The 25,839-nt window shown below is 57.5% G+C and overlaps 2 protein-coding genes across 4 annotated transcripts in view; one reads left to right on the forward strand and one right to left on the reverse strand.

Moving 5' to 3' along the window:
• Window positions 1-4,079: 4,079 nt before the first annotated feature.
• Window positions 4,080-18,913, reverse strand: LOC309584233 (microfibril-associated glycoprotein 4-like; the record flags this gene model as incomplete). The annotated part of the gene is made up of 6 exons (XM_082300194.1): window positions 18,889-18,913; window positions 16,535-16,601; window positions 15,324-15,478; window positions 12,975-13,071; window positions 7,150-7,332; window positions 4,080-4,327 (listed from the first exon to the last, which is right to left on the reverse strand). Exons 1-6 carry the CDS (start codon window positions 18,892-18,894, stop codon window positions 4,080-4,082), a joined length of 756 nt encoding a protein of 251 aa, XP_082156320.1. The 5' UTR covers window positions 18,895-18,913.
• A 2,721-nt stretch (window positions 18,914-21,634) lies between these two features.
• The window catches only part of LOC309584196 (uncharacterized protein), a 33,604-nt gene continuing 29,399 nt past the window's right edge, over window positions 21,635-25,839 (forward strand). For all 3 annotated transcript variants that reach the window (XR_014227202.1, XR_014227203.1, XM_082300141.1), the window contains exon 1: window positions 21,635-21,757. The gene's annotated coding sequence lies outside the window, so the exon portion shown is untranslated. The remainder of the gene's footprint in view (window positions 21,758-25,839) is intronic.

Below are 25,839 nucleotides of genomic sequence, written 5' to 3' on the forward strand. Positions count from 1 at the left end.
GGGGAATTTGGGGTCAGAAATGGGAAATTTAGCACAAAAATTGGGAATTTGGGGTCAGAAAGTGGCAATTTGGGGTGAAAAATGGGGAATTTGGGGTCAAAAACTGGGAGTTTGGGGTCAGAAATTGATTGATTAATGGCGGAGCTAATTAGGGTGGGGGAGGGGCTGATTGGGGTGGGGGAGGGGCCGAATGCTACCCCCCCCCCCCGACCCCAAAATTCCCCAAATTCCCCCTGAAATCCCCCCTGAGGAACCCCCCGAGATGTTCCACCACCCCCAACCCCTCCATTAATTAACGAACCATCTAATTAACAACAGAGGCGTGGTCAAACATCCTCCCAGACCCCAAAACACCTCAAATTCCCCCCAAAGTGACCCCCAAGACCCCAAAACTCCCCCCAAATCTCCCTGAGGAAGCCCCCCGAGATGTTCCACCACCCCCAACCCCTCCATCAATTAACCAACCACCCAATTAACAACGAGAACACGATCAAGCGACCTCCCAGACCCCAAAACACCTCAAACTCCCCCCAAATCCCCCCCAGAAATGACCCCCAGGAACCCCCCCGAGATGTTCCACCACCCCCAACCCCTCCATCAATTAACCAACCACCCAATTAACAACGGCGGTGTGACCAAGTGACCTCCCAGACCCCAAAACACCTCAAACTCCCCCCAAATCCCTCCCAGAAATGACCCCCAGGAACCCCCCCGAGATGTTCCACCACCCCTAACCCCTCCATCAATTAACCAACCACCCAATTAACAACAAGAACACGACCGAGTGACCTCCCAGACCCCAAAACTCCTCAAACTCCCCCCAAACTGACCCCCAAGACCCCAAAACTCCCCCCAAATCTCCCTGAGGAAGCCCCCCGAGATGTTCCACCACCCCCAAGCCCTCCATCAATTAACCAACCACCCAATTAACAACGGCGGTGTGACCAAGTGACCTCCCAGACCCCAAAACACCTCAAATTCCCCCCAAATCCCCCCCAGAAATGACCCCCAGGAACCCCCCCGAGATGTTCCACCACCCCCAACCCCTCCATCAATTAACCAACCACCCAATTAACAACAAGAACACGACCGAGTGACCTCCCAGACCCCAAAACTCCTCAAATTCCCCCCAAATCCCCCCCAAAAATGACCCCCAGGAACCCCCCCGAGATGTTCCACCACTCCCAACCCCTCCATTAATTAACCAACCACCCAATTAACAACGAGAACACAATCAAGCGACCTCCCAGACCCCAAAACACCTCAAACTCCCCCCAAATCCCCCCCAGAAATGACCCCCAGGAACTCCCCCGAGATGTTCCACCACTCCCAACCCCTCCATCAATTAACCAACCACCCAATTAACAACGAGAACACAATCAAGCGACCTCCCAGACCCCAAAACTCCTCAAATTCCCCCCAAAGTGACCCTCAAGATGCCGAAACTCCCCCCAAAATCCCCCCTGAGGAACCCCCCCGAGATGTTCCACCACTCCCAACCCCTCCATTAATTAACCAACCACCCAATTAACAACGAGAACACAATCAAGCGACCTCCCAGACCCCAAAACTCCTCAAATTCCCCCCAAATCCCCCCCAGAAATGACCCCCAGGAACCCCCCCGAGATGTTCCACCACCCCCAACCCCTCCATCAATTAACCAACCACCCAATTAACAACGGCGGTGTGACCAAGTGACCTCCCAGACCCCAAAACTCCTCAAACTCCCCCCAAATCCCCCCCAGAAATGACCCCCAGGAACTCCCCCGAGATGTTCCACCACCCCCAACCCCTCCATCAATTAACCAACCACCCAATTAACAACGAGAACACGATCAAGCGACCTCCCAGACCCCAAAACTCCTCAAATTCCCCCCAAAGTGACCCCCAAGACCCCAAAACTCCCCCCAAATCTCCCTGAGGAACCCCCCGAGATGTTCCACCACCCCCAACCCCTCCATTAATTAATGAACGACCCAATTAACAACGAGAACACGACCAACCATCCTCCCAGATCCCAAAACTCCTCAAACTCCCCCCAAAATCCCCCCTGAGGAACCCCCCCGAGATGTTCCACCACTCCCAACCCCTCCATCAATTAACCAACCACCCAATTAACAACGGCGGTGTGACCAAGTGACCTCCCAGACCCCAAAACTCCTCAAATTCCCCCCAAATCCCCCCCAAAAATGACCCCCAGGAACCCCCCCGAGATGTTCCACCACCCCCAACCCCTCCATCAATTAACCAACCACCCAATTAACAACGAGAACACGATCAAGCGACCTCCCAGACCCCAAAACTCCTCAAACTCCCCCCAAAATCCCCCCTTAGGAACCCCCCCGAGATGTTCCACCACCCCCAACCCCTCCATTAATTAACCAACCACCCAATTAACAACAAGAACACGATCAAGCGACCTCCCAGACCCCAAAACTCCTCAAATTCCCCCCAAATCCCCCCCAGAAATGACCCCCAGGAACTCCCCCGAGATGTTCCACCACTCCCAACCCCTCCATCAATTAACCAACCACCCAATTAACAACGGGGGTGTGACCAAGTGACCTCCCAGACCCCAAAACACCTCAAATTCCCCCCAAATCCCTCCCAGAAATGACCCCCAGGAACCCCCCCGAGATGTTCCACCACCCCCAACCCCTCCATCAATTAACCAACCACCCAATTAACAACAAGAACACGACCGAGTGACCTCCCAGACCCCAAAACACCTCAAATTCCCCCCAAAGTGACCCTCAAGATGCCGAAACTCCCCCCAAAATCCCCCCTGAGGAACCCCCCGAGATGTTCCACCACCCCCAACCCCTCCATTAATTAACGAACGACCCAATTAACAACGAGGACACGACCAACCATCCTCCCAGATCCCAAAACTCCTCAAGCTCCCCCCAAAATCCCCCCTGAGGAACCCCCCCGAGATGTTCCACCACCCCCAACCCCTCCATCAATTAACCAACCACCCAATTAACAACGGCGGTGTGACCAAGTGACCTCCCAGACCCCAAAACTCCTCAAACTCCCCCCAAAATCCCCCCTGAGGAACCCCCCCGAGATGTTCCACCACCCCCAACCCCTCCATTAATTAACCAACCACCCAATTAACAACAAGAACACGACCGAGTGACCTCCCAGACCCCAAAACTCCTCAAACTCCCCCCAAACTGACCCCCAAGACCCCAAAACTCCCCCCAAATCTCCCTGAGGAAGCCCCCCGAGATGTTCCACCACCCCCAACCCCTCCATCAATTAACCAACCACCCAATTAACAACGGGGGTGTGACCAAGTGACCTCCCAGACCCCAAAACACCTCAAATTCCCCCCAAATCCCTCCCAGAAATGACCCCCAGGAACCCCCCCGAGATGTTCCACCACCCCCAACCCCTCCATCAATTAACCAACCACCCAATTAACAACAAGAACACGACCGAGTGACCTCCCAGACCCCAAAACACCTCAAATTCCCCCCAAAGTGACCCTCAAGATGCCGAAACTCCCCCCAAAATCCCCCCTGAGGAACCCCCCCGAGATGTTCCACCACCCCCAACCCCTCCATTAATTAACCAACCACCCAATTAACAACAAGAACACGACCGAGTGACCTCCCAGACCCCAAAACTCCTCAAATTCTCCCCAAAGTGACCCTCAAGATGCTGAAACTCCCCCCAAAATCCCCCCTGAGGAACCCCCCCGAGATGTTCCACCACTCCCAACCCCTCCATCAATTAACCAACCACCCAATTAACAACGAGAACACAATCAAGCGACCTCCCAGACCCCAAAACACCTCAAACTCCCCCCAAATCCCCCCCAGAAATGACCCCCAGGAACCCCCCCGAGATGTTCCACCACTCCCAACCCCTCCATCAATTAACCAACCACCCAATTAACAACGAGAACACGATCAAGCGACCTCCCAGACCCCAAAACTCCTCAAACTCCCCCCAAACCCCCCCCTTCCATGAGCCGTTCCACCACCCCCGAACCCCACGGAGCAAATCAAGGCCGGGTCTTTATTGGGGGTCGGGGGTCGGGGGTCGGGGTCGGCGCGGGGCGCGGCCGCTCAGAGGCGCCGGATCTTCATCTCGCTGCGCTTCAGGGAGTAGTAGAAGCCCTTCCACTGGGCCCAGTTGATGCCGTTGGCGTAGGACAGGTGGGGCCCGGCCAGGTAGAAGCCGTTGAGGTTGGAGAAGTGGCAACTGCGGAACCACCAGGCCCCCGAGGAGAGCGCGGCGCAGTTCTGGGCGAACAGGTCCTGGTCGCGGTCGAAGGTGGAGAATTTCTGCCCGTTGTGGTAGCTCAGCGAGTCGCCTGCGCGGGGGGAGGGGGCGGCGGTGAGGGGCACCGCTGGGAGGAGGTTGGCCACTGGGATGGGCCTGTTGGCCACTGGGATGGGCCTGTTGGCCACTGGGATGGGCCCCTTGGCCACTGGGATGGGCCCGTTGAGCACTGGGATGGGCCCCTTGGCCACTGGGATGGGCCTGTTGAGCACTGGGATGGGCCCCTTGGCCACTGGGATGGGCCTGTTGGCCACTGGGATGGGCCTGTTGGCCACTGGGATGGGCCCCTTGGCCACACACAGCGACCCTGTTGGCCACCGGGATGGGCCTGTTGGCCACTGGGATGGGCCCCTTGGCCACCCACAGCAACCCCGTTGGCCACTGGGATGGGCCCGTTGGCCACTGGGATGGGCCCGTTGGCCACTGGGATGGGCCTGTTGGCCACTGGGATGGGCCCGTTGGCCACCCACAGCAACCCCGTTGGCCACTGGGATGGGCCCGTTGAGCACTGGGATGGGCCCGTTGGCCACCCACAGCGACCCCGTTGGCCACTGGGATGGGCCTGTTGGCCACTGGGATGGGCCCCTTGGCCACCCACAGCAACCCCGTTGGCCACTGGGATGGGCCCGTTGGCCACTGGGATGGGCCCGTTGGCCACTGGGATGGGCCCGTTGGCCACTGGGATGGGCCTGTTGGCCACTGGGATGGGCCTGTTGAGCACTGGGATGGGCCCCTTGGCCACCCACAGCGACCCCGTTGGCCACCGGGATGGGCCTGTTGGCCACTGGGATGGGCCCGTTGGCCACCCACAGCAACCCCGTTGGCCACCGGGATGGGCCCGTTGGCCACTGGGATGGGCCTGTTGGCCACTGGGATGGGCCCGTTGGCCACTGGGATGGGCCTGTTGGCCACTGGGATGGGCCCCTTGGCCACCCACAGCGACCCCGTTGGCCACTGTGATGGGCCTGTTGGCCACTGGGATGGGCCTGTTGGCCACTGGGATGGGCCCGTTGGCCACCCACAGCAACCCCGTTGGCCACTGGGATGGGCCCGTTGGCCACTGGGATGGGCCCGATGGCCACCCACAGCGACCCCGTTGGCCACTGGGATGGGCCCGTTGGCCACTGGGATGGGCCTGTTGGCCACTGGGATGGGCATGTTGGCCACTGGGATGGGCCCCTTGGCCACCCACAGCGACCCCGTTGGCCACCGGGATGGGCCCGTTGAGCACTGGGATGGGCCCCTTGGCCACTGGGATGGGCCTGTTGAGCACTGGGATGGGCCTGTTGGCCACCCACAGCGATGGGCCTGTTGGCCACCCACAGCGACCCCGTTGGCCACTGGGATGGGCCTGTTGGCCACTGGGATGGGCCTGTTGGCCACCCACATTGACCCCATTGACCAGTGGGATGACCCCATGGACGACCAAGATGACCAATGGGATGGCCCCGTTGGCCACCGAGATGGGCCCATTGACCATCAGGATGGCCCCATTGACCACCCACAGTGAGCCTGTTGGCCACTTGGATGGGCCCGTTGACCATCAGGATGGCCCCATTGACCACCCACATTGACCCCATTGACCACTGGGATGACCCCGGTTGCCCTTGACCTGCTTGACCCCCTGTGCCCCCCCAATGACCCCATTGACCTCCCAATGGCTGCCCTTGACCTGCTTGACCTCCACCATGACCCCACTGACCACCAGGATGACCCCATTGACCACTGGGATGAGCCCATGGACCACCAGGATGACCCCGTTGACCCTCCCAAGGGTTGCCCTTGACCTGCTTGACCCTCGATGACCCCCTCAATGACCCCATTGACCTCCCATGGTTGACCTTGACTTGGTTGACCCCCATGATGACCCCATTGACCTCCCATGGTTGACCTTGACTTGGTTGACCCTTGTGATGACCCCATTGACCTCCCATGGTTGACCTTGGCCTTGTTGACCCCCATTGACTTGGTTGACCCCCACCATGACCCCATTGACCTCCCATGGTTGACCTTGACCTGGTTGACCCCCATGATGACCCCATTGACCTCCCCATGGTTGACCCCCATGATGACTCCATTGACCCCCACGATGACCCCATTGATCCTCCCATGGTCACCCTTGACCTGCTTGACCCCTGATGGCCCCCACCATGACCCCATTGACCACCAGGATGACCCCACTGACCACTGGGATGACCCCATTGACCCCCACGATGACCCCATTGACCTCCCAATGGCTGCCCTTGACCTGCTTGACCTCTACCATGACCCACTGACCACCAGGATGACCCCATTGACCACTGGGATGAGCCCATGGACCACCAGGATGACCCCATTGACCTCCCCATGGTTGACCCCCATGATGACTCCATTGACCCCCACGATGACCCCATTGACCCTCCCATGGTCACCCTTGACCTGCTTGACCCCTGATGGCCCCACCATGACCCCATTGACCACCAGGATGACCCCACTGACCACTGGGATGAGCCCACTGACCACCAGGATGACCCCATTGACCACTGGGATGACCCCATTGACCCCCATGATGACCCCATTGACCCTCCCATGGTTGCCCTTGACCTGCTTGACCTCCTGTGCCCCCCCAATGACCCCATTGACCTTCCCATGCTTGACCTTGACCTGGTTGACCCCCATGATGACCCCATTGACCTTCCCATGGCTGCCCTTGACCTGCTTGACCCCCACCATGACCCCATTGACCACCAGGATGACCCCATTGACCACCAGCATGACCCCTCCGCCCCCCTCAATGACTCCATTGACCTTCCCATGGTTGCCCTTGACCTGCTTGACCCCCTGTGCCCCCCAGGCCACCCCCTGGCCACTGACCGGCGCCGCCGTCCACGAAGCCGGCCACGTGCAGGGCGTAGCCGTCCTCCTCGGCGCTCACGGCCGTGGGCGACAGCGCGAAGGAGCCGTAGGTGGCCGCGGCCGAGTTGTTCTCGAAGTCCTCCAGCTCCACCCGCAGCTCGTAGCGGGCCTGGAGGGTCAGCAGGGCCAGCGTCTGCAGGCCTGGGGGGGTCACAGAGGGGTCAGGGGTCACTCAGGGGTCACTCAGGGGGCACTCAGGGGGCAGGGGTCACTCAGGGGTCACTCAGGGGGCCTGGAGGGTCAGCAGGGCCAGGGTCTGCAGGCCTGGGGGGGTCACAGAGGGGTCAGGGGTCACTCAGGGGTCACTCAGGGGTCACTCAGGGGGCAGGGGTCACTCAGGGGTCACTCAGGGGGCCTGGAGGGTCAGCAGGGCCAGGGTCTGCAGGCCTGGGGGGGTCACAGAGGGGTCAGGGGTCACTCAGGGGTCACAGAGGGGTCAGGGGTCACTCAGGGGTCAGTCAGGGGGCACTCAGGGGGCCTGGAGGGTCACCAGGGCCTGGGTCTGCAGGCCTGGGGGGGGTCACAGAGGGGTCAGGGGTCACTCAGGGGTCACAGAGGGGTCAGGGGTCACTCAGGGGTCAGGGGTCACCAGGGGTCACTCAGGGGTCAGGGGGCAGGGGTCACTCAGGGGTCACTCAGGGGGCCTGGAGGGTCAGCAGGGCCAGGGTCTGCAGGCCTGGGGGGGTCACAGAGGGGTCAGGGGTCACTCAGGGGTCACTCAGGGGTCACTCAGGGGTCACTCAGCAGTCAGGGGTCACTCAGGGGTCACTCAGGACCTGGAGGGTCAGCAGGGCCAGGGTCTGCAGGCCTGGGGGGGTCACAGAGGGGTCAGGGGTCACTCAGGGGTCAGGGGTCACTCAGGGGTCACTCAGGGGGCCTGGAGGGTCAGCAGGGCCAGGGTCTGCAGGCCTGGGGGGGTCACAGAGGGGTCAGGGGGGGTCACAGAGGGGTCAGGGGTCACTCAGGGGTCACTCAGGGGTCAGGGGGCAGGGGTCACTCAGGGGTCACTCAGGGGGCCTGGAGGGTCAGCAGGGCCAGGGTCTGCAGGCCTGGGGGGGTCACAGAGGGGTCAGGGGTCACTCAGGGGTCACTCAGGGGTCACTCAGGGGGCCTGGAGGATCAGGGGTCACTCAGGGGTCACTCAGGGGGCCTGGAGGGTCAGCAGGGCCAGGGTCTGCAGGCCTGGGGGGGTCACAGAGGGGTCAGGGGTCACTCAGGGGTCACTCAGGGGTCACTCAGGGGGCCTGGAGGATCAGGGGTCACTCAGGGGTCACTCAGGGGGCCTGGAGGGTCAGCAGGGCCAGGGTCTGCAGGCCTGGGGGGGTCACAGAGGGGTCAGGGGTCACTCAGGGGTCACTCAGGGGGCCTGGAGGGTCAGGGGTCACTCAGGGGTCACTCAGGGGTCACTCAGGGGTCACTCAGGGGGCCTGGAGGGTCAGCAGGGCCAGGGTCTGCAGGCCTGGGGGGGTCACAGAGGGGTCAGGGGTCACTCAGGGGTCACTCAGGGGTCACTCAGGGGTCAGGGGGCAGGGGTCACTCAGGGGTCACTCAGGGGGCCTGGAGGGTCAGCAGGGCCAGGGTCTGCAGGCCTGGGGGGGTCACAGAGGGGTCAGGGGTCACTCAGGGGTCACTCAGGGGTCACAGAGGGGTCAGGGGTCACAGAGGGGGCAGGGGTCACTCAGGGGTCACTCAGGGGTCACTCAGGGGTCACTCAGGGGGCACTCAGGGGGCACTCAGGGGTCACAGAGGGGTCAGCAGGGCCAGGGTCTGCAGGCCTGGGGGGGTCACAGAGGGGTCAGGGGTCACTCAGGGGTCACTCAGGGGTCACAGAGGGGCAGGGGTCACTCAGGGGGCACTCAGGGGGCCTGGAGGGTCAGCAGGGCCAGGGTCTGCAGGCCTGGGGGGGTCACAGAGGGGTCAGGGGGGGTCACAGAGGGGTCAGGGGTCACTCAGGGGTCACTCAGGGGTCACTCAGGGGGCACTCAGGGGGCCTGGAGGGTCACCAGGGCCTGGGTCTGCAGGCCTGGGGGGGTCACAGAGGGGTCAGGGGTCACTCAGGGGTCAGGGGTCACTCAGGGGTCACAGAGGGGTCAGGGGTCACTCAGGGGTCAGTCAGGGGTCACTCAGGGGGCCTGGAGGGTCAGCAGGGCCAGGGTCTGCAGGCCTGGGGAGGTCACAGAGGGGTCAGGGGTCACTCAGGGGTCACAGAGGGGTCAGGGGTCACTCAGGGGTCAGGGGTCACCAGGGGTCACTCAGGGGTCAGGGGGCAGGGGTCACTCAGGGGTCACTCAGGGGGCCTGGAGGGTCAGCAGGGCCAGGGTCTGCAGGCCTGGGGGGGTCACAGAGGGGTCAGGGGTCACTCAGGGGTCACTCAGGGGTCACAGAGGGGCAGGGGTCACTCAGGGGTCACTCAGGGGGCACTCAGGGGTCACAGAGGGGCAGGGGTCACTCAGGGGTCACTCAGGGGGCACTCAGGGGGCACTCAGGGGTCACAGAGGGGTCAGCAGGGCCAGGGTCTGCAGGCCTGGGGGGTCACAGAGGGGTCAGGGGTCACTCAGGGGTCACTCAGGGGTCACTCAGGGGGCCTGGAGGATCAGGGGTCACTCAGGGGTCACTCAGGGGTCACTCAGGGGTCACTCAGGGGGCCTGGAGGGTCAGCAGGGCCAGGGTCTGCAGGCCTGGGCGGTCACAGAGGGGTCAGGGGTCACCCAAGGGTCACCCAGGGGTCATTCAGGGGTCACGGGTCACTCAGGGGTCACTCAGGGGTCATTCAGGGGTCACGGGTCACTCAGGGGTCACTCAGGGGTCACAGAGGGGTCAGGGGTCACTCAGGGGTCACTCATGGGTCACAGAGGGGGCAGGGGTCACTCAGGGGTCACTCAGGGGGCAGAGGTCAGTCAGGGGTCATGGGAGGGTCACAGAGTCAACTGGAATAAACTGGGACAGACTGGGGGGGTCCATACTGGTCTATACTGGTCTGTACTGGTTGGTACTGGTCGGTACTGGTCTATACTGGTCTATACTGGTCTGTACTGGTCCGTACTGGTTCGTACTAGTCCCTACTGCTCCCTACTGGTCGGAACTGGTCTATAGCGGTTTATACTGGTCCCTACTGGTCCATACTGGTTGGAACTGGCTTATCGTGGTCGGTACTGGTCCATACTGGTCCATACTGGTTGGAACTGGCTTATAGTGGTCGGTACTGGTCCATACTGGTCCATACTGGTTGGAACTGGCTTATAGTGGTCGGTACTGGTCCATACTGGTTGGAACTGGTCTATAGTGGTTTATACTGGTCCCTACTGGTCCGTACTGGTTTGAACTGGTCTATAGTGGTTGGTACTGGTCCCTACTGGTCGGAACTGGTCTATAGTGGTCTACAGCGGTTTATACTGGTCCCTACTGGTCCGTACTGGTCGGAACTGGTCCGTACTGGTGTATACTGCTCTATACTGGTCCCTACTGGTTGGAACTGGTCTATAGTGGTTTATACTGGTCCCTACTGGTCGGAACTGGTCTATAGCAGTTTATACTGGTTTATACTGGTCCCTACTGGTTGGAACTGGTGTATAGGGGTTTATACTGGTCTATACTGGTTTATACTGGTCGGAACTGGTCTATAGCGGTTTATACTGGTTTATACTGGTCCCTACTGGTGGGAACTGGTCTATAGTGGTTTATACTGGTCGGAACTGGTCAGTACTGGTCGGTACTGGTCCATACTGGTGCCTACTGGTCTGTACCGGTCTATACTGGTCCGTACTGGTCGGAACTGGTCTATAGGGGTTTATACTGGTCTATACTGCTCTATACTGGTCCCTACTGGTCGGAACTGGTCTATAGAGGTTTATACTGCTCTATACTGGTTTATACTGGTCCCTACTGGTCGGAACTGGTCTATAGTGGTTTATACTGGTCGGAACTGGTCAGTACTGGTCGGTACTGGTCCATACTGGTGCCTACTGGTCTGTACTGGTCTATACTGGTCCGTACTGGTCGGAACTGGTCTATAGCGGTTTATACTGGTCTATACTGGTCGGAGGTGGTCTATAGCGGTCTATACTGGTCTATACTGGTCCGTAGTGGTCTATACTGGTCTATAGCGGTCTATACTGGTCTATACTGGTCCGTAGTGGTCGGAACTGGTCTATAGCGGTCTATACGGGTCTATACTGGTCCGTACTGGTTGGAACTGGTCTATAGCGGTCTATACTGGTCTATACTGGTCTGTACTGGTCGGAACTGGTCTATAGCGGTCTATACTGGTCTATACTGGTCCGTAGTGGTCGGAACTGGTCTATAGCGGTCTATACTGGTCTATACTGGTCCGTAGTGGTCGGAGCTGGTCTATAGCGGTCTATACTGGTCAGAGCTGGTCTATAGCGGTCTATACTGGTCTATACTGGTCTATACTGGTCGGAGCTGGTCTATAGCGGTCTATACTGGTCTATACTGGTCTATACTGGTCGGAGCTGGTCTATACTGGTCTATACTGGTCCGTAGTGGTCGGAGCTGGTCTATAGCGGTCTATACTGGTCTATACTGGTCCGTAGTGGTCTATACTGGTCTATAGCGGTCTATACTGGTCTATACTGGTCCGTACTGGTCGGAGCTGGTCTATAGCGGTCTATACTGGTCCATACTGGTTTATACTGGTCGGAGCTGGTCTATAGCGGTCTATACTGGTCTATACTGCTCTATACTGGTCGGAGCTGGTCTATAGCGGTCTATACTGGTCTATACTGGTCTATACTGGTCGGAACTGGTCTATAGCGGTCTATACTGGTCTATACTGGTCCGTAGTGGTCGGAACTGGTCTATAGCGGTCTATACTGGTCTATACTGGTCCGTAGTGGTCGGAGCTGGTCTATAGCGGTCTATACTGGTCTATACTGGTCTATACTGGTCGGAGCTGGTCTATAGCGGTCTATACTGGTCCATACTGGTTTATACTGGTCGGAGCTGGTCTATAGCGGTCTATACTGGTCTATACTGCTCTATACTGGTCGGAGCTGGTCTATAGCGGTCTATACTGGTCTATACTGCTCTATACTGGTCGGAGCTGGTCTATAGCGGTCTATACTGGTCTATACTGGTCTATACTGGTCGGAACTGGTCTATAGCGGTCTATACTGGTCTATACTGGTCCCTACTGGTCGGAACTGGTCTATAGTGGTTTATACTGGTCTATACTGGTCGGAACTGGTCAGTACTGGTCGGTACTGGTCCATACTTGTGCCTACTGGTCTGTACTGGTCTATACTGGTCCGTAGTGGTCGGAATTGGTCTATAGCGGTCTATACTGGTCTATACTGGTCCGTAGTGGTCGGAGCTGGTCTATAGCGGTCTATACTGGTCTATACTGGTTTATACTGGTCGGAGCTGGTCTATAGCGGTCTATACTGGTCTATACTGGTCCGTAGTGGTCGGAACTGGTCTATAGCGGTCTATACTGGTCTATACTGGTCCCTACTGGTCGGAGCTGGTCTATAGCGGTCTATACTGGTCCGTAGTGGTCGGAGCTGGTCTATAGCGGTCTATACTGGTCTATACTGGTCCGTACTGGTCGGAGCTGGTCTATAGCAGTCTATACTGGTCTATACTGGTCCGTAGTGGTCGGAGCTGGTCTATAGCGGTCTATACTGGTCTATACTGGTCCGTAGTGGTCGGAGCTGGTCTATAGCAGTCTATACTGGTCTATACTGGTTTATACTGGTCGGAGCTGGTCTATAGCGGTCTATACTGGTCCATACTGGTCCGTACTGGTCAGTCCTGGTGCGTACCCAGCCAGTACTCGCCGTCGGCGCGGCCGAAGCCGGAGCGGTAATCGTTCCAGCCGCGGAAGAAGCTGACGGAGCCGTTGAAGCGCTTCTGGAACACCTGGGGGGAGGGGCGGGGTGGGGGAGGGGTGAGAGGGGGTGGGGGAGGGGTGGGAAGGGGTGGGGGAGGGGTGGGGGAGGGGTGGGGGAGGGGCGGGAAGGGGTGGGGGAGGGGTGAGAGGGGCGGGGGAGGGGCAGGGGTGGGGGAGGCGCAGGTAGGGGTGGGGGAGGGGTGGGGGAGGGGCGGGAAGGGGTGGGGGAGGGGCAGAGGCGGGTGGGGGAGGGGTGAGAGGGGGTGGGGGAGGGGCGGGGGTGGGGGAGGGGCGGGAAGGGGTGGGGGAGGGGTGAGAGGGGTGAGGGAGGGGCGGGGGTGGGGCAGAGGTGGGTGGGGGAGGGGCAAGGGGGGGAGGGGCAGGTAGGGGTGGGGGAGGGGTGAGGGGAGGTGGGGGAGGGGCAGTGGGGTGGGGGAGGGGCGGGGAAAAAATGGGGAAGGGGTGGAGCAAGGGGGGAGGGGAAAGGGGGAGTGGGGGAGGGGCGGGGAGGGGTGGGGGAGGGGTGGGAGTGGGGGAGGGGCAAGCGGGGGTGGGGGAGGAGCCGGAAGGGGTGGGGGAGGGGCGGGGGGAGGGGCAGTGGGGTGGGGGAGGGGTGAGAGGGGCGGGGGGAGGGGTGGGGGGGAGGGGCAGGAAGGGGTGGGGGAGGGGCGGGGAAAAGAGGGGGAAAGGGGGTTGGGGTGGGGGAGGGGCGGGGTGGGGTGGGGGAGGGGTGGGAAAAAAGGGGGGAGGGGGTTGGGGTGGGGGAGGGGCGAGAGGGGGAGGGGTAAAGGGGGGTGGGGGAGGGGTAAAGGGGGGTGGGGGAGGGGCGGTTCAAAGAGATCCGGGGATGATTTGGGGGGGTGGGGGAGGGGTGAGAGAAAGGGGGGTCAGGGGGTTGTTTATGGGTGGGGGAGGGGCGATCCGGGGGGTTCAGGGCCGGGGGGGGGAGGGGCGATGGGGGGGGTCCAAGACTGATTTTTGGGGTGATGGGGGAGGGGCGATGGGGGGGGGTTCAAGGCTGATTTTTGGGGTGGGGGAGGGGCTGGATGGGGGGTGTCGGTGCCGGGTGGGGGAGGGGCGATGGGGGAGTTTTTTGGGGGTGGGGGAGGGGCGATCAGGGGGGTTCAAGGCTGATTTTTGGGGGGGGTGGGGGAGGGGCGATGGGGGGGTTTTTGGGTGATGGGGGAGGGGCGATGGGGGGGTTTTTGGGTGATGGGGGAGGGGCGATGGGGGGGTTTTTGGGTGATGGGGGAGGGGCGGTGGGGGGTTCAGGGCCGGGTGGGGGAGGGGCGATGAGGGGGTTTTGGGTGATGGGGGAAGGGCGGTGGGGGGGTTTTTTTGGGTGATGGGGGAGGGGCGATGGGGGGTTCAGGGCCGGGTGGGGGAGGGGCGATGGGGGGGAGTTTTTTGGGGGTGGGGGAGGGGCTGAATGGGGGGTTCAGGGCCGGGTGGGGGAGGGGCGATGGGGGGTTTTTTTGGGTGATGGGGGAGGGGCGATGGGGGGTTCAGGGCCGGGTGGGGGAGGAGCGATGGGGTTTTTTTTTTGGGTGATGGGGGAGGGGCGGTGGGGGGGTTTTTTGGGTGATGGGGGAGGGGCCATGGGGGGTGTTTGGGGGGTGGGGGAGGGGCCATGGGGGGTTCAGGGCCGGGTGGGGGAGGGGCTGAATGGGGGTGTCGGTGCCGGGTGGGGGAGGGGCGATGGGGGGGAGTTTTTTGGGGGTGGGGGAGGGGCTGAATGGGGGGTTCAGGGCCGGGTGGGGGAGGGGCGGTGGGGGGGGTTTTGGGTGATGGGGGAGGGGCGATGGGGGGGTTTTTTGGGTGATGGGGGAGGGGCGATGGGGGTGTTTGGGTGATGGGGGAGGGGCCATGGGGGGGTTCAGGGCCGGATGGGGGAGGGGCGGTGGGGGGGAGTTTTTTGGGGGTGGGGGAGGGGCTGAATGGGGGGTTCAGGGCCGGGTGGGGGAGGGGCGATGGGGGGTTTTTTTTGGGTGATGGGGGAGGGGCGGTGGGGGGGTGTCGGTGCCGGGTGGGGGAGGGGCGATGGGGGGTGTTTGGGTGATGGGGGAGGGGCGATGGGGGGGTTCCGGGCCGGGTGGGGGAGGGGCGATGGGGGGGGTTTTGGGTGATGGGGGAGGGGCAATGGGGGGGTTTTTTTGGGTGATGGGGGAGGGGCGATGGGGGGGTTTTTTTGGGTGATGGGGGAGGGGCGATGGGGGGGTTTTTTGGGTGATGGGGGAGGGGCCATGGGGGGGTTCCGGGCCGGGTGGGGGAGGGGCGGTACCGTCCACACGTGCCCCTCGGTGCTCATGTCGCAGTAGACGGGCACGGGGGGGCCGCCCCCCCCGGGGGACACGAGGTAAACGCCGTCGGCGCGCGCCCCCCCCGCGTGCACGTCCTGGCAGTCCCGGGGGGGGAGGGGCGGGCACAGAGGCAGCGCTGGGGGAGGGGAGGGGAGGGGAGGGGCACTGCCGGTCACGCCCCTCCCCCACCCCTGCACACACCCATCCCCCACATCCGGCCCAGTGCTCCCAGTTCTGTCCCAGTATCCCCAGTTCCATCCCAGTCCCGTCCCAGTGTCCCCAGTTCCATCCCAGTCCCGTCCCAGTCCCGTCCCAGTATCCCCAGTTCCATCCCAGTTCGGTCCCAGTCCTGTGCCAGTATCCCCAGTTCCATCCCAGTATGCCAAATCCCATCCCAGTATCCCCAGTCCCATCCCAGTATCCCCAGTTCCATCCCAGTCCCATCCCAGTTCCGTCCCAGTCCTGTCCCAGTGTCCCCAGTTCCATCCCAGTATCCCCAGTTCCATCCCAGTCCATCCCAGTTCCGTCCCAGTTCCATCCCAGTATCCCCAGTTCCATCCCAGTCCCATCCCAGTATCCCCAGTCCCATCCCAGTATCCCCAGTTCCATCCCAGTCCCTCCCAGTCCCGTCCCACTGTCCCCAGTTCCATCCCAGTATCCCCAGTCCCCTCCCAGTCCATCCCAGTCCCCCCCAATCCCCTCCCAGTCCCTCCCAGTCCCTCCCAGTCCCGCCCAGTCCCTCCCAGTCCCTCCCAGTCCCTCCCAGTCCCCCCAATCCCCTCCCAGTCCCTCCCAGTCCCCCCCAATCCCCTCCCAGTCCATCCCAGTCCCTCCCAGTCCCTCCCAGTCCCCCTCAATCCCCTCCCAGTCCCTCCCAGTCCCCTCCCAGTTCATCCCAGTCCCTCCCAGTCCCCCTCAATCCCCTCCCAGTCCCTCCCAGTCCCCCCCAATCCCCTCCCAGTCCCCCCCACTCCCTCCCAGTCCATCCCAGTCCCTCCCAATCCCCTCCCAATCCCCCCCAATCCCCTCCCAGTCCCTCCCAGTCCCTCCCAGTCCCCCTCAATCCCCTCCCAGTCCATCCCAGTCCCTCCCAGTCCCCCTCAATCCCCTCCCAGTCCATCCCAGTCCCTCCCAGTCCCCGTCAATCCCCTCCCAGTCCATCCCAGTCCATCCCAGTCCCTCCCAGTCTCACCCTGGGGCCCGATCGGCTGCCCCTGGCTCAGGCTCCCCAGTGCCACCAGCAGCGCCATGGCCACGAACTGGGGGGGACGCGGGGGGGTCAGGGGGGGTTTGGGGGGAATTCGGGGGAATTTGGGGTTCCCAGGAGGAGTTTGGGGGAAATTCTTGGGATTTTGGGGCTCCCAGGGGGGATTTGGGGGGAATTTGAGGGAATTTGGGGGTCCCAGGATGGATTTGGGGGGGATTTGGGGGGAATTTGGGGGTCCCGGGATGGATTTTGGGGGATTTGAGGCGATTTTGGGGGTCCCGGGATGGATTTTGGGGGGATTTGAGGCGATTTTGGGGTTCCCGGGATGGATTTTGGGGGGATTTGGGGGGAATTTGGGGTTCCCGGGATGGATTTTGGGGGGATTTGGGGGGAATTTGGGGTTCCCGGGATGGATTTTGGGGGGATTTGAGGCGATTTTGGGGTTCCCGGGATGGATTTTGGGGGGATTTGGGGGGAATTTGGGGGTCCCGGGATGGATATTGGGGGGATTTGGGGGGAATTTGGGGTTCCCGGGATGGATTTTGTGGGGATTTGAGGGAATTTGGGGTTCTCGGGGTGGATTTGGGGGGAATTCGGGAGGATTTGGGGGGAATTTGAGGGAATTTGGGGTTCTCGGGGTGGATTTGGGGGTTCCCGAGGTGGATTTTGGGGGAATTTGAGGGAATTTGGGGGTTTTCAGGGAGGATTTTGGGGGAATTCGGGTGGATTTGGGGGTTCCCGGGTTGAATTTGGGAGATTTGGGGGGATTTGGGGGGTCCTGGGTTGGATTCTGGGGGAATTTGAGGCGATTTTGGGGGTCCCGGAATGGATTTGGGGAGAATTCCAGGGATTTTGGGGTTTCTCCGTGTGGATTTTGGGGGTCCCGGGGTGGATTTGGGGGAAATTCGGGAGGATTTGGGGGGGAAATTTGGGAGGATTTGGGGTTCCGAGGTGGATTTTGGGGGAATTCGGGTGGATTTGAGGGATTTTGGGGTTCCCGAGGTGCATTTGGGGGGAATTTGAGGGAATTTGGGGTTCTTGGGGTGGATTTGGGGGATCCCGGGATGGATTTGGGGGGAATTTGAAGGATTTTGGGTTTCTCAGGGTGGATTTGGGGAGAAATTGAAGGATTTTGGGGTTCTTGGGGTGGATTTTGGGGGAATTTGGGAGGATTTGGGGGGGGATTTGAGGGAATTTGGGGTTTCCGAGGTGGATTTTGGGGGAATTCGGGTGGATTTGAGGGATTTTGGGGTTCCCGAGGTGCATTTGGGGGGAATTTGAGGGAATTTGGGGTTCTTGGGGTGGATTTGGGGGATCCCGGGATGGATTTGGGGGGAATTTGAAGGATTTTGGGTTTCTTGGGGTGGATTTTGGGGGTCCCGGAATGGATTAGGGGGGAATTTGAAGGATTTGGGGTTTCTCGGGGTGGATTTGGGGGGGATTTAGGGGGGATTTGGGGGTCCCGGGATGGATTTGGGGGAATTGAGGAGGATTTGGGGGGAATTTGAGGGAATTTGGGGTTCTTGGGGTGGATTTGGGGGGAATTCGGGTGGATTTGGGGGGAATTTGAGGGAATTTGGGGTTCTTGGGGTGGATTTGGGGGGAATTCGGGTGGATTTGGGTGGAATTTGGGTGAATTTGGGGGTCCCGGGATGGATTTGGGGGGAATTCTGGAGGATTTGGGTTTCTTGGGGTGGATTTGGGGGGTCCCGGAATGGATTAGGGGGGAATTTGAAGGATTTGGGGTTTCTCGGGGTGGATTTGGGGGGGATTTAGGGGGGATTTGGGGGTCCCGGGATGGATTTGGGGGAATTGAGGAGGATTTGGGGGGAATTTGAAGGATTTTGGGGTTCTTGGGGTGGATTTGGGGGGAATTGAGGAGGATTTGGGGGGAATTTGAAGGATTTTGGGGTTCTTGGGGTGGATTTGGGGGGAATTCGGGTGGATTTGGGTGGAATTTGGGTGAATTTGGGGGTCCCGGGATGGATTTGGGGGGAATTCTGGAGGATTTGGGTTTCTTGGGGTGGATTTGGGGGGTCCCGGAATGGATTAGGGGGGAATTTGAAGGATTTGGGGTTTCTCGGGGTGGATTTGGGGGGGATTTGGGTTTCCCGGGATGGATTTTGGGGGAATTCGGGTGGATTTGGGTGGAATTTGGGGGATCCCGGGATGGATTTGGGGGGAATTTGAAGGAATTTGGGTTTCTCGGGGTGGATTCGGGGGGGATTTAGGGGGGATTTTTTGCTTCCCGGGGTGGATTTGGGGCATTTTGGGGCGTTCCCGGGGTGGATTTGGGGCATTTTGGGGCGTTTTGGGGGTTTTTTGGGGGGTCCCGTTACCTCCATGGCTCCGGAGCGGCTCCGAATCCGGGCGGGGGCGGGGGGGGATCGGGGGGGGGGGAGGGGAGGCCCCGTCAGGGGCGTCGGGACCCGGGGGCCCCTTTTGGGGGGGGGCGAGGGGGAGGCACCCCCGGGCTTGCCCTTTTTTGGGAAAAAAATCCCCAAATCCGCCCTTTTATCCCAAAAAAACCCCCCAAAGGATTCTCCTTGTTAATGGTTTTTTTATTAAAACTTCCTTATTTTGCCTTTTTTTTTCGGGGAAAAACGGCCCCGATTTGGCGGATCCCGGAGTCGGGAATTTTTTTTTAACTGGGACGAACTTGGAATTTCGCCTTTTTTTGGGGGGGGGAGGGAAACGGCCCCAAATTCGCTCTTCCAGGGGGTGAATTCCCCCCCAAAAAAGGGGAAAAAAACCCCAAAATTGGCTCCTAAACGTGGGGAACATTCCGAACTTTTCCCAATTCCCTGATTTTTCCCTCTTTTTCCCCGATTTTTCCCGCTTTTCCCCTGATGTTGCCCCTTCCCCCGCCCTCGGTTTTGCCTCTTTTTCCCCATTTTCGCCTCTTTTTTCCCCATTTTCGCCTCTTTCCCCCCCATTTTTGCCTTTTTTCCCCCATTTTTGCCTCTCTTCCCCCATTTTTGCCTCTTTTCCCCGACTTTTGCCCCATTTTTCCCCATTTTCGCCTCTTTTTTCCCCATTTTTGCCTCTTTTCCCCGACTTTTGCCTCATTTCCCCGACTTTTGCCCCTTTTTCCCCATTTTTGCCTCTTTTTCTCCCATTTTCGCCTCTTTTTCCCCATTTTTGCCTCTTTTTTCCCCATTTTCGCCTCTTTTTCCTGACTTTTGCCTCTTTTTCCCCATTTTCGCCTCTTTTTTCCCATTTTTGCCTCTTTTTCCCCATTTTTGCCTCTTTTCCCCGACTTTTGCCTCTTTTTCCCCATTTTCGCCTCTTTTTCCCCATTTTCGCCTCTTTTTCCTGACTTTTGCCTCTTTTTTCCCCATTTTCGCCTCTTTTCCCCCCATTTTTGCCTCTTTTCCCCCATTTCCGCCTCTTTCCCCCATTTTCGCCTCTTTTTTCCCCATTTTTGCCTCTTTTCCCCGACTTTTGCCTCATTTCCCCGACTTTTGCCCCTTTTTCCCCATTTTTGCCTCTTTTTCCCCATTTTTGCCTCTTTTTCCTGACTTTTGCCTCATTTCCCCATTTTCGCCTCTTTTTTCCCATTTTTGCCTCTTTTTCCCCCATTTTTGCCTCTTTTCCCCGACTTTTGCCCCATTTTTCCCCATTTTCGCCTCTTTTTCCCCATTTTCACCTCTTTTTCCTGACTTTTGCCTCTTTTCCCCCATTTTTGCCTCTTTTCCCCATTTTTGCCTCTTTTTTCCCCATTTTTGCCTCTTTTTTCCCCATTTTTGCCTCTTTTCCCCGACTTTTGCCCCTTTTTCCCCATTTTTGCCTCTTTTTCTCCCATTTTCGCCTCTTTTTCCCCATTTTTGCCTCTTTTTCCTGACTTTTGCCTCTTTTTCCCCATTTTCGCCTCTTTCCCCCCATTTTCGCCTCTTTTCCCCCAACTTTTGCCTCTTTTTCCCCATTTTTGCCTCTTTTCCCCGACTTTTGCCTCTTTTTCCCGACTTTTGCCTCTTTTCCCCCATTTTCGCCTCTTTTCCCCCATTTTCGCCTCTTTTTCCCCATTTTTCCCGCTTTTCCCCGACTTTTGCCTCATTTCCCCGACTTTTGCCCATTTTTCTCCATTTTTGCCTCTTTTCCCCCATTTTTGCCTCTTTTCCCCCATTTTTGCCTCTTTTTCTCCCATTTTCGCCTCTTTTTCCCCATTTTTGCCTCTTTTTTCCCATTTTTGCCTCTTTTTCCCCCATTTTTGCCTCTTTTCCCTGACTTTTGCCTCCTTTTCCCCCATTTTCGCCTCTTTTTCCCCCCATTTTTGCCTCTTTTTTAGGAAAACCACCCCAATCCCGCCCCCCCCGTTCCTCAGTTTTTAGAGGGAAAAATCCCTTAAATTTCCCTTTTTTTAGGAAAAACGCCCTTGCCCCCCCCCCCCCCCCAGAAAAAAGAGGGAACATCAGGAATTTTCCCTTTTTTTGCCGAATTTCGGGGTTTTTATCAAAAAACGATCCTTGGCTCCGGGTGCCTGAAGGGAGAAGACCACGAATTCCGCCGTTTTTGGGGGGAAATCCCCGAATTCTGTCGTTTTGTGAGGAGCGAATCCTTAATTTTATAAGAAAAAATCTTCGTTTATGGGGTAAAACCCCCAGATTTCGCCTCTTTGCCCAGAAAATTCGCCTGGCCCCGCCCCTCTATGGGGAGCCCACCCATCCCCCGCCCCTTCGGTGGGGAAACGCCCCGAATTCCACGTTTTTATTGAGGAAAAAAACCCCCAAAATTTGCTTTTTTTGGGGTTAAAACCGTCGCGCGCCCCTAGCGCCCCCTGGCGGCTGGGAGGACCCCGCCCGGGGCAGCGGGACGTGATGGTCACAAGATGGCGGCCGCGCGCGGTGCACGCCGGGAGTTGTAGTCCCACCGCTGATAGAGCGAACGGCGCCGTTCGCCGCTAAACGACTACAACTCCCGGCGGGCACCGCGCGGCGGCGGCAGAAGATGGCGGGGGCGCGCGGTGCACGGCGGGAGTTGTAGTCCGCGCGGTGCGTTGCCCAACGGAAGGGGCGGGGCTAAAGGACTACGAGCCCCGCCGTGCCCCGCGCGCGCGCATGCGCGGGTCTCTCACCGCTCCTTGACCGGAAGTGGAGGCGGGGGCGCGCGTGGCGTCGCCTCAGCGTCGGCTCCGCTCGCTGCGAGGCCGCGCAAGGATCGCGAGGGTTCTGTCGCGATAGAGCGGAGCTGTCGGCGATAGAAGAACAGGTGAGGGTCGGGGAGGGTCGTGAGGGGAAGGCGGAGGGGGAGATTGGGGCAGATCCGGGGGTCGATGGCCGAGGGGGAGGGGTGAGGCCCGCGCGGCCTTGGCGGGATCGTGAGGGGGAAGGGCGAGGTGGGGGGGGGGGGGAGGGGGAAAAAGGGGGTTTGGGGTGAAAAATGGGGGTTTTGGGTAAAAAAAAAGGGGGAAAGGGGAAGTTTAGGTCGGGAGGAGAATCAGGATTGGGAGAAAAAGGGGGGATTTAGGGGCAAAATGGGGGCGTGAGGTGAAAAATGGGGATTTTGGGGTGAAGGGGGGGGAGTTGGGGAGAGGGAATTGGGAGGGAAAAAAAGAGGAAGTTTGGGGTTAAAAAAGGAGTTTTGAGGGGGAGAGTGAAAGTTTCGGGGGAAAAGGAGTGAAAAAGGTGAAGTTTGGGTTTCAAAAAGGCTTCCCGAGCAAAAAGGGGATTTTTGATTTTTTAATTTTTGGGGGCGGTTTTGAGGCAAAAAACCGCGTGAGGCGAAGCCGTGAGGGGGGAAAGGGTTTGAAAGGGGGGGGGGAAAGCGGGATTTTGGGTAAAAAAGAGGAGCGTGAGGAGAAAATCGGGTTTTGGGGTGAAAAGAGGATTTTTGGGGATTTTTGAGGGGGAGAAAAAGTGGCGTTTGGGACGTTTTGAGGTAAAAAAAAAAAGTGGTTTGGGGATGGGTGAGGGGAAAGTTGGATTTTGGGGCCCAAAGGGGATTTTTTTGGGGGTGTTGTGAGGGGGAAATGAGGATTTTTGGGGGAGTTTGTGAGGAGAAAAGCGGAATTTGGGGAGTTTTGAGGTGAAAAAAGGGTTTTGGGGTTGATTTGAGGTAAAAGTTGAGGGTTTGAGGAGGGAAAATGGTTTCGAGTGGGGAAAAAAAGGGGATTTTGGGTGGAAAAAAGGGGGTTTTGGTAAGCGGGAGGGGAAAAGGGGAGAATCGGGGCGATTTTGAGGGAAAAAGTTGCATTTTGGGGAGGAAAAAGGTGGTTTTGGAGGTCGTTTTGAGGGGAAAAGTGGGGATTTGGGGTCTTTCTGAAGCAAAAGGGGGGTCCTGGGTGAAAAAAAGGGTGAAAAAGGGGTTTTTATTTAGGCGCGAGAGGGAAACGAGGGTTTTTGAGGGGGAAAAAGTGTTTTTGAGGAGTTTGTGAGGGGAAAAAGTGGAGTTTTTTTGGGAGGGAGGTGTTTTGAGGAGAAAAAAGGGCTTTTTTAAGGGTTGTGAGGGGGAAAAATGAGGTTTGAGGGAGTTTTGAGGGAGTTTTGAGGGAATTGATGAAAACCGAGGGTTATGAGGGAATGGTGAGGGCGAAAATTGGGTTTTTTGAAAGTTTTGAGGGAGAAAAGCGGAGTTTGGAGGGTTCTGAGGGCAAAAATCGCTTTTGGGATGGTTTTGAGGGGAAAAGTGGGGATTTGGGGTCTTTCCGAAGCAAAAGAGGGGTCCGGGTGAAAAAAGGGTGAAAAAAGGGATTTTTATTTAGGTGCAAGAGAGAAACGAGGGGTTTTGGGGAGGTTTTTGAGGGAAAAAAGGTGTTTTTGAGGAGTTTGTGAGGGGAAAAAGTGGAGGTTTTGGGGGGGGAGGTGTTTTGAGGAGAAAAAAGGGTTTTTTGAGGGTTGTGAGGGGGAAAAATGAGGTTTGAGGGAGTTTTGAGGGAATTGATGAAAACCGAGGTTTATGAGGGAATGGTGAGGGCGAAAATTGGGTTTTTTGAAAGTTTTGAGGGAAAAAAGTGGAGTTTGGAGGGTTCTGAGGGCAAAAACCGCTTTTGGGATGGTTTTGAGGGGAAAAGTGGGGATTTGGGGTCTTTCTGAAGCAAAAGAGGGGCCCGGGTGAAAAAAGGGTGAAAAAGGGATTTTTATTTAGGCGCGAGAGGGAAACGAGGGTTTTTGAGGGGAAAAAAGTGTTTTTGAGGAGTTTGTGAGGGGAAAAAGTGGAGTTTTTTTGGGGGGGAGGTGTTTTGAGGAGAAAAAAGGGCTTTTTTAAGGGTTGTGAGGGGGAAAAATGAGGTTTGAGGGAGTTTTGAGGGAGTTTTGAGGGAATTGATGAAAACCGGTTTATGAGGGAATGGTGAGGGCGAAAATTGGGTTTTTTGAAAGTTTTGAGGGAAAAAAGCGGAGTTTGGAGGGTTCTGAGGGCAAAAATCGCTTTTGGGATGGTTTTGAGGGGAAAAGTGGGGATTTGGGGTTTTTCTGAAGCAAAAGGGGGGTCCGGGTGAAAAAAGGGTGAAAAAGGGATTTTTATTTAGGCGCGAGAGGGAAACGAGGGTTTTGAGGGGGAAAAAGTGTTTTTGAGGAGTTTGTGAGGGGAAGAAGTGGAGTTTTTTGGGGGGGGAGGTGTTTTGAGGAGAAAAAAGGGTTTTTTGAGGGTTGTGAGGGGGAAAAATGAGGTTTGAGGGAGTTTTGAGGGAGTTTTGAGGGAATTGATGAAAACCGAGGGTTATGAGGGAATGGTGAGGGCGAAAATTGGGTTTTTTGAAAGTTTTGAGGGAAAAAAGCGGAGTTTGGAGGGTTCTGAGGGCAAAAACCGCTTTTGGGATGGTTTTGAGGGGAAAAGTGGGGATTTGGGGTCTTTCCGAAGCAAAAGAGGGGTCCGGGTGAAAAAAGGGTGAAAAAGGGATTTTTATTTAGGTGCAAGAGAGAAACGAGGGGTTTTGGGGAGGTTTTTGAGGGAAAAAAGGTGTTTTTGAGGAGTTTGTGAGGGGAAAAAGTGGAGGTTTTGGGGGGGGAGGTGTTTTGAGGAGAAAAAAGGGTTTTTTTAAGGGTTGTGAGGGGGAAAAATGAGGTTTGAGGGAGTTTTGAGGGAATTGATGAAAACCGAGGTTTATGAGGGAATGGTGAGGGCGAAAATTGGGTTTTTTGAAAGTTTTGAGGGAAAAAAGCGGAGTTTGGAGGGTTCTGAGGGTAAAAATCGCTTTTGGGATGGTTTTGAGGGGAAAAGTGGGGATTTGGGGTTTTTCTGAAGCAAAAGGGGGGTCCGGGTGAAAAAAGGGTGAAAAAGGGATTTTTATTTAGGCGCGAGAGGGGAACGAGGGTTTTTGAGGGGGAAAAAGTGTTTTTGAGGAGTTTGTGAGGGGAAAAAGTGGAGGTTTTTGGGGGGGGAGGTGTTTTGAGGAGAAAAAAGGGTTTTTTAAGGGTTGTGAGGGGGAAAAATGAGGTTTGAGGGAGTTTTGAGGGAGTTTTTAGGGAATTGATGAAAACCGAGGGTTATGAGGGAATGGTGAGGGCGAAAATTGGGTTTTTTGAAAGTTTTGAGGGAAAAAAGCGGAGTTTGGAGGGTTCTGAGGGCAAAAATCGCTTTTGGGATGGTTTTGAGGGGAAAAGTGGGGATTTGGGGTCTTTCCGAAGCAAAAGAGGGGCCCGGGTGAAAAAAGGGTGAAAAAGGGATTTTTATTTAGGTGCAAGAGAGAAACGAGGGGTTTTGGGGAGGTTTTTGAGGGAAAAAAGGTGTTTTTGAGGAGTTTGTGAGGGGAAAAAGTGGAGGTTTTGGGGGGGGAGGTGTTTTGAGGAGAAAAAAGGGTTTTTTGAGGGTTGTGAGGGGGAGAAATGAGGTTTGAGGGAGTTTTGAGGGAATTGATGAAAACCGAGGTTTATGAGGGAATGGTGAGGGCGAAAATTGGGTTTTTTGAAAGTTTTGAGGGAAAAAAGCGGAGTTTGGAGGGTTCTGAGGGTAAAAATCGCTTTTGGGATGGTTTTGAGGGGAAAAGTGGGGATTTGGGGTCTTTCTGAAGCAAAAGAGGGGTCCGGGTGAAAAAAGGGTGAAAAAGGGATTTTTATTTAGGCGCGAGAGGGAAATGAGGGTTTTTGAGGGGGAAAAAGTGTTTTTGAGGAGTTTGTGAGGGGAAAAAGTGGAGTTTTTTTGGGGGGGAGGTGTTTTGAGGAGAAAAAAAGGGTTTTTTAAGGGTTGTGAGGGGGAAAAATGAGGTTTGAGGGAGTTTTGAGGGAGTTTTGAGGGAATTGATGAAAACCGAGGGTTATGAGGGAATGGTGAGGGCGAAAATTGGGTTTTTTGAAAGTTTTGAGGGAAAAAAGCGGAGTTTGGAGGGTTCTGAGGGCAAAAATCGCTTTTGGGAT

The sequence above is a fragment of the Coloeus monedula genome (genome assembly GCF_965178545.1).
Source record: "Coloeus monedula genome assembly, chromosome: 37".
Lineage (NCBI taxonomy): Eukaryota > Metazoa > Chordata > Aves > Passeriformes > Corvidae > Coloeus > Coloeus monedula.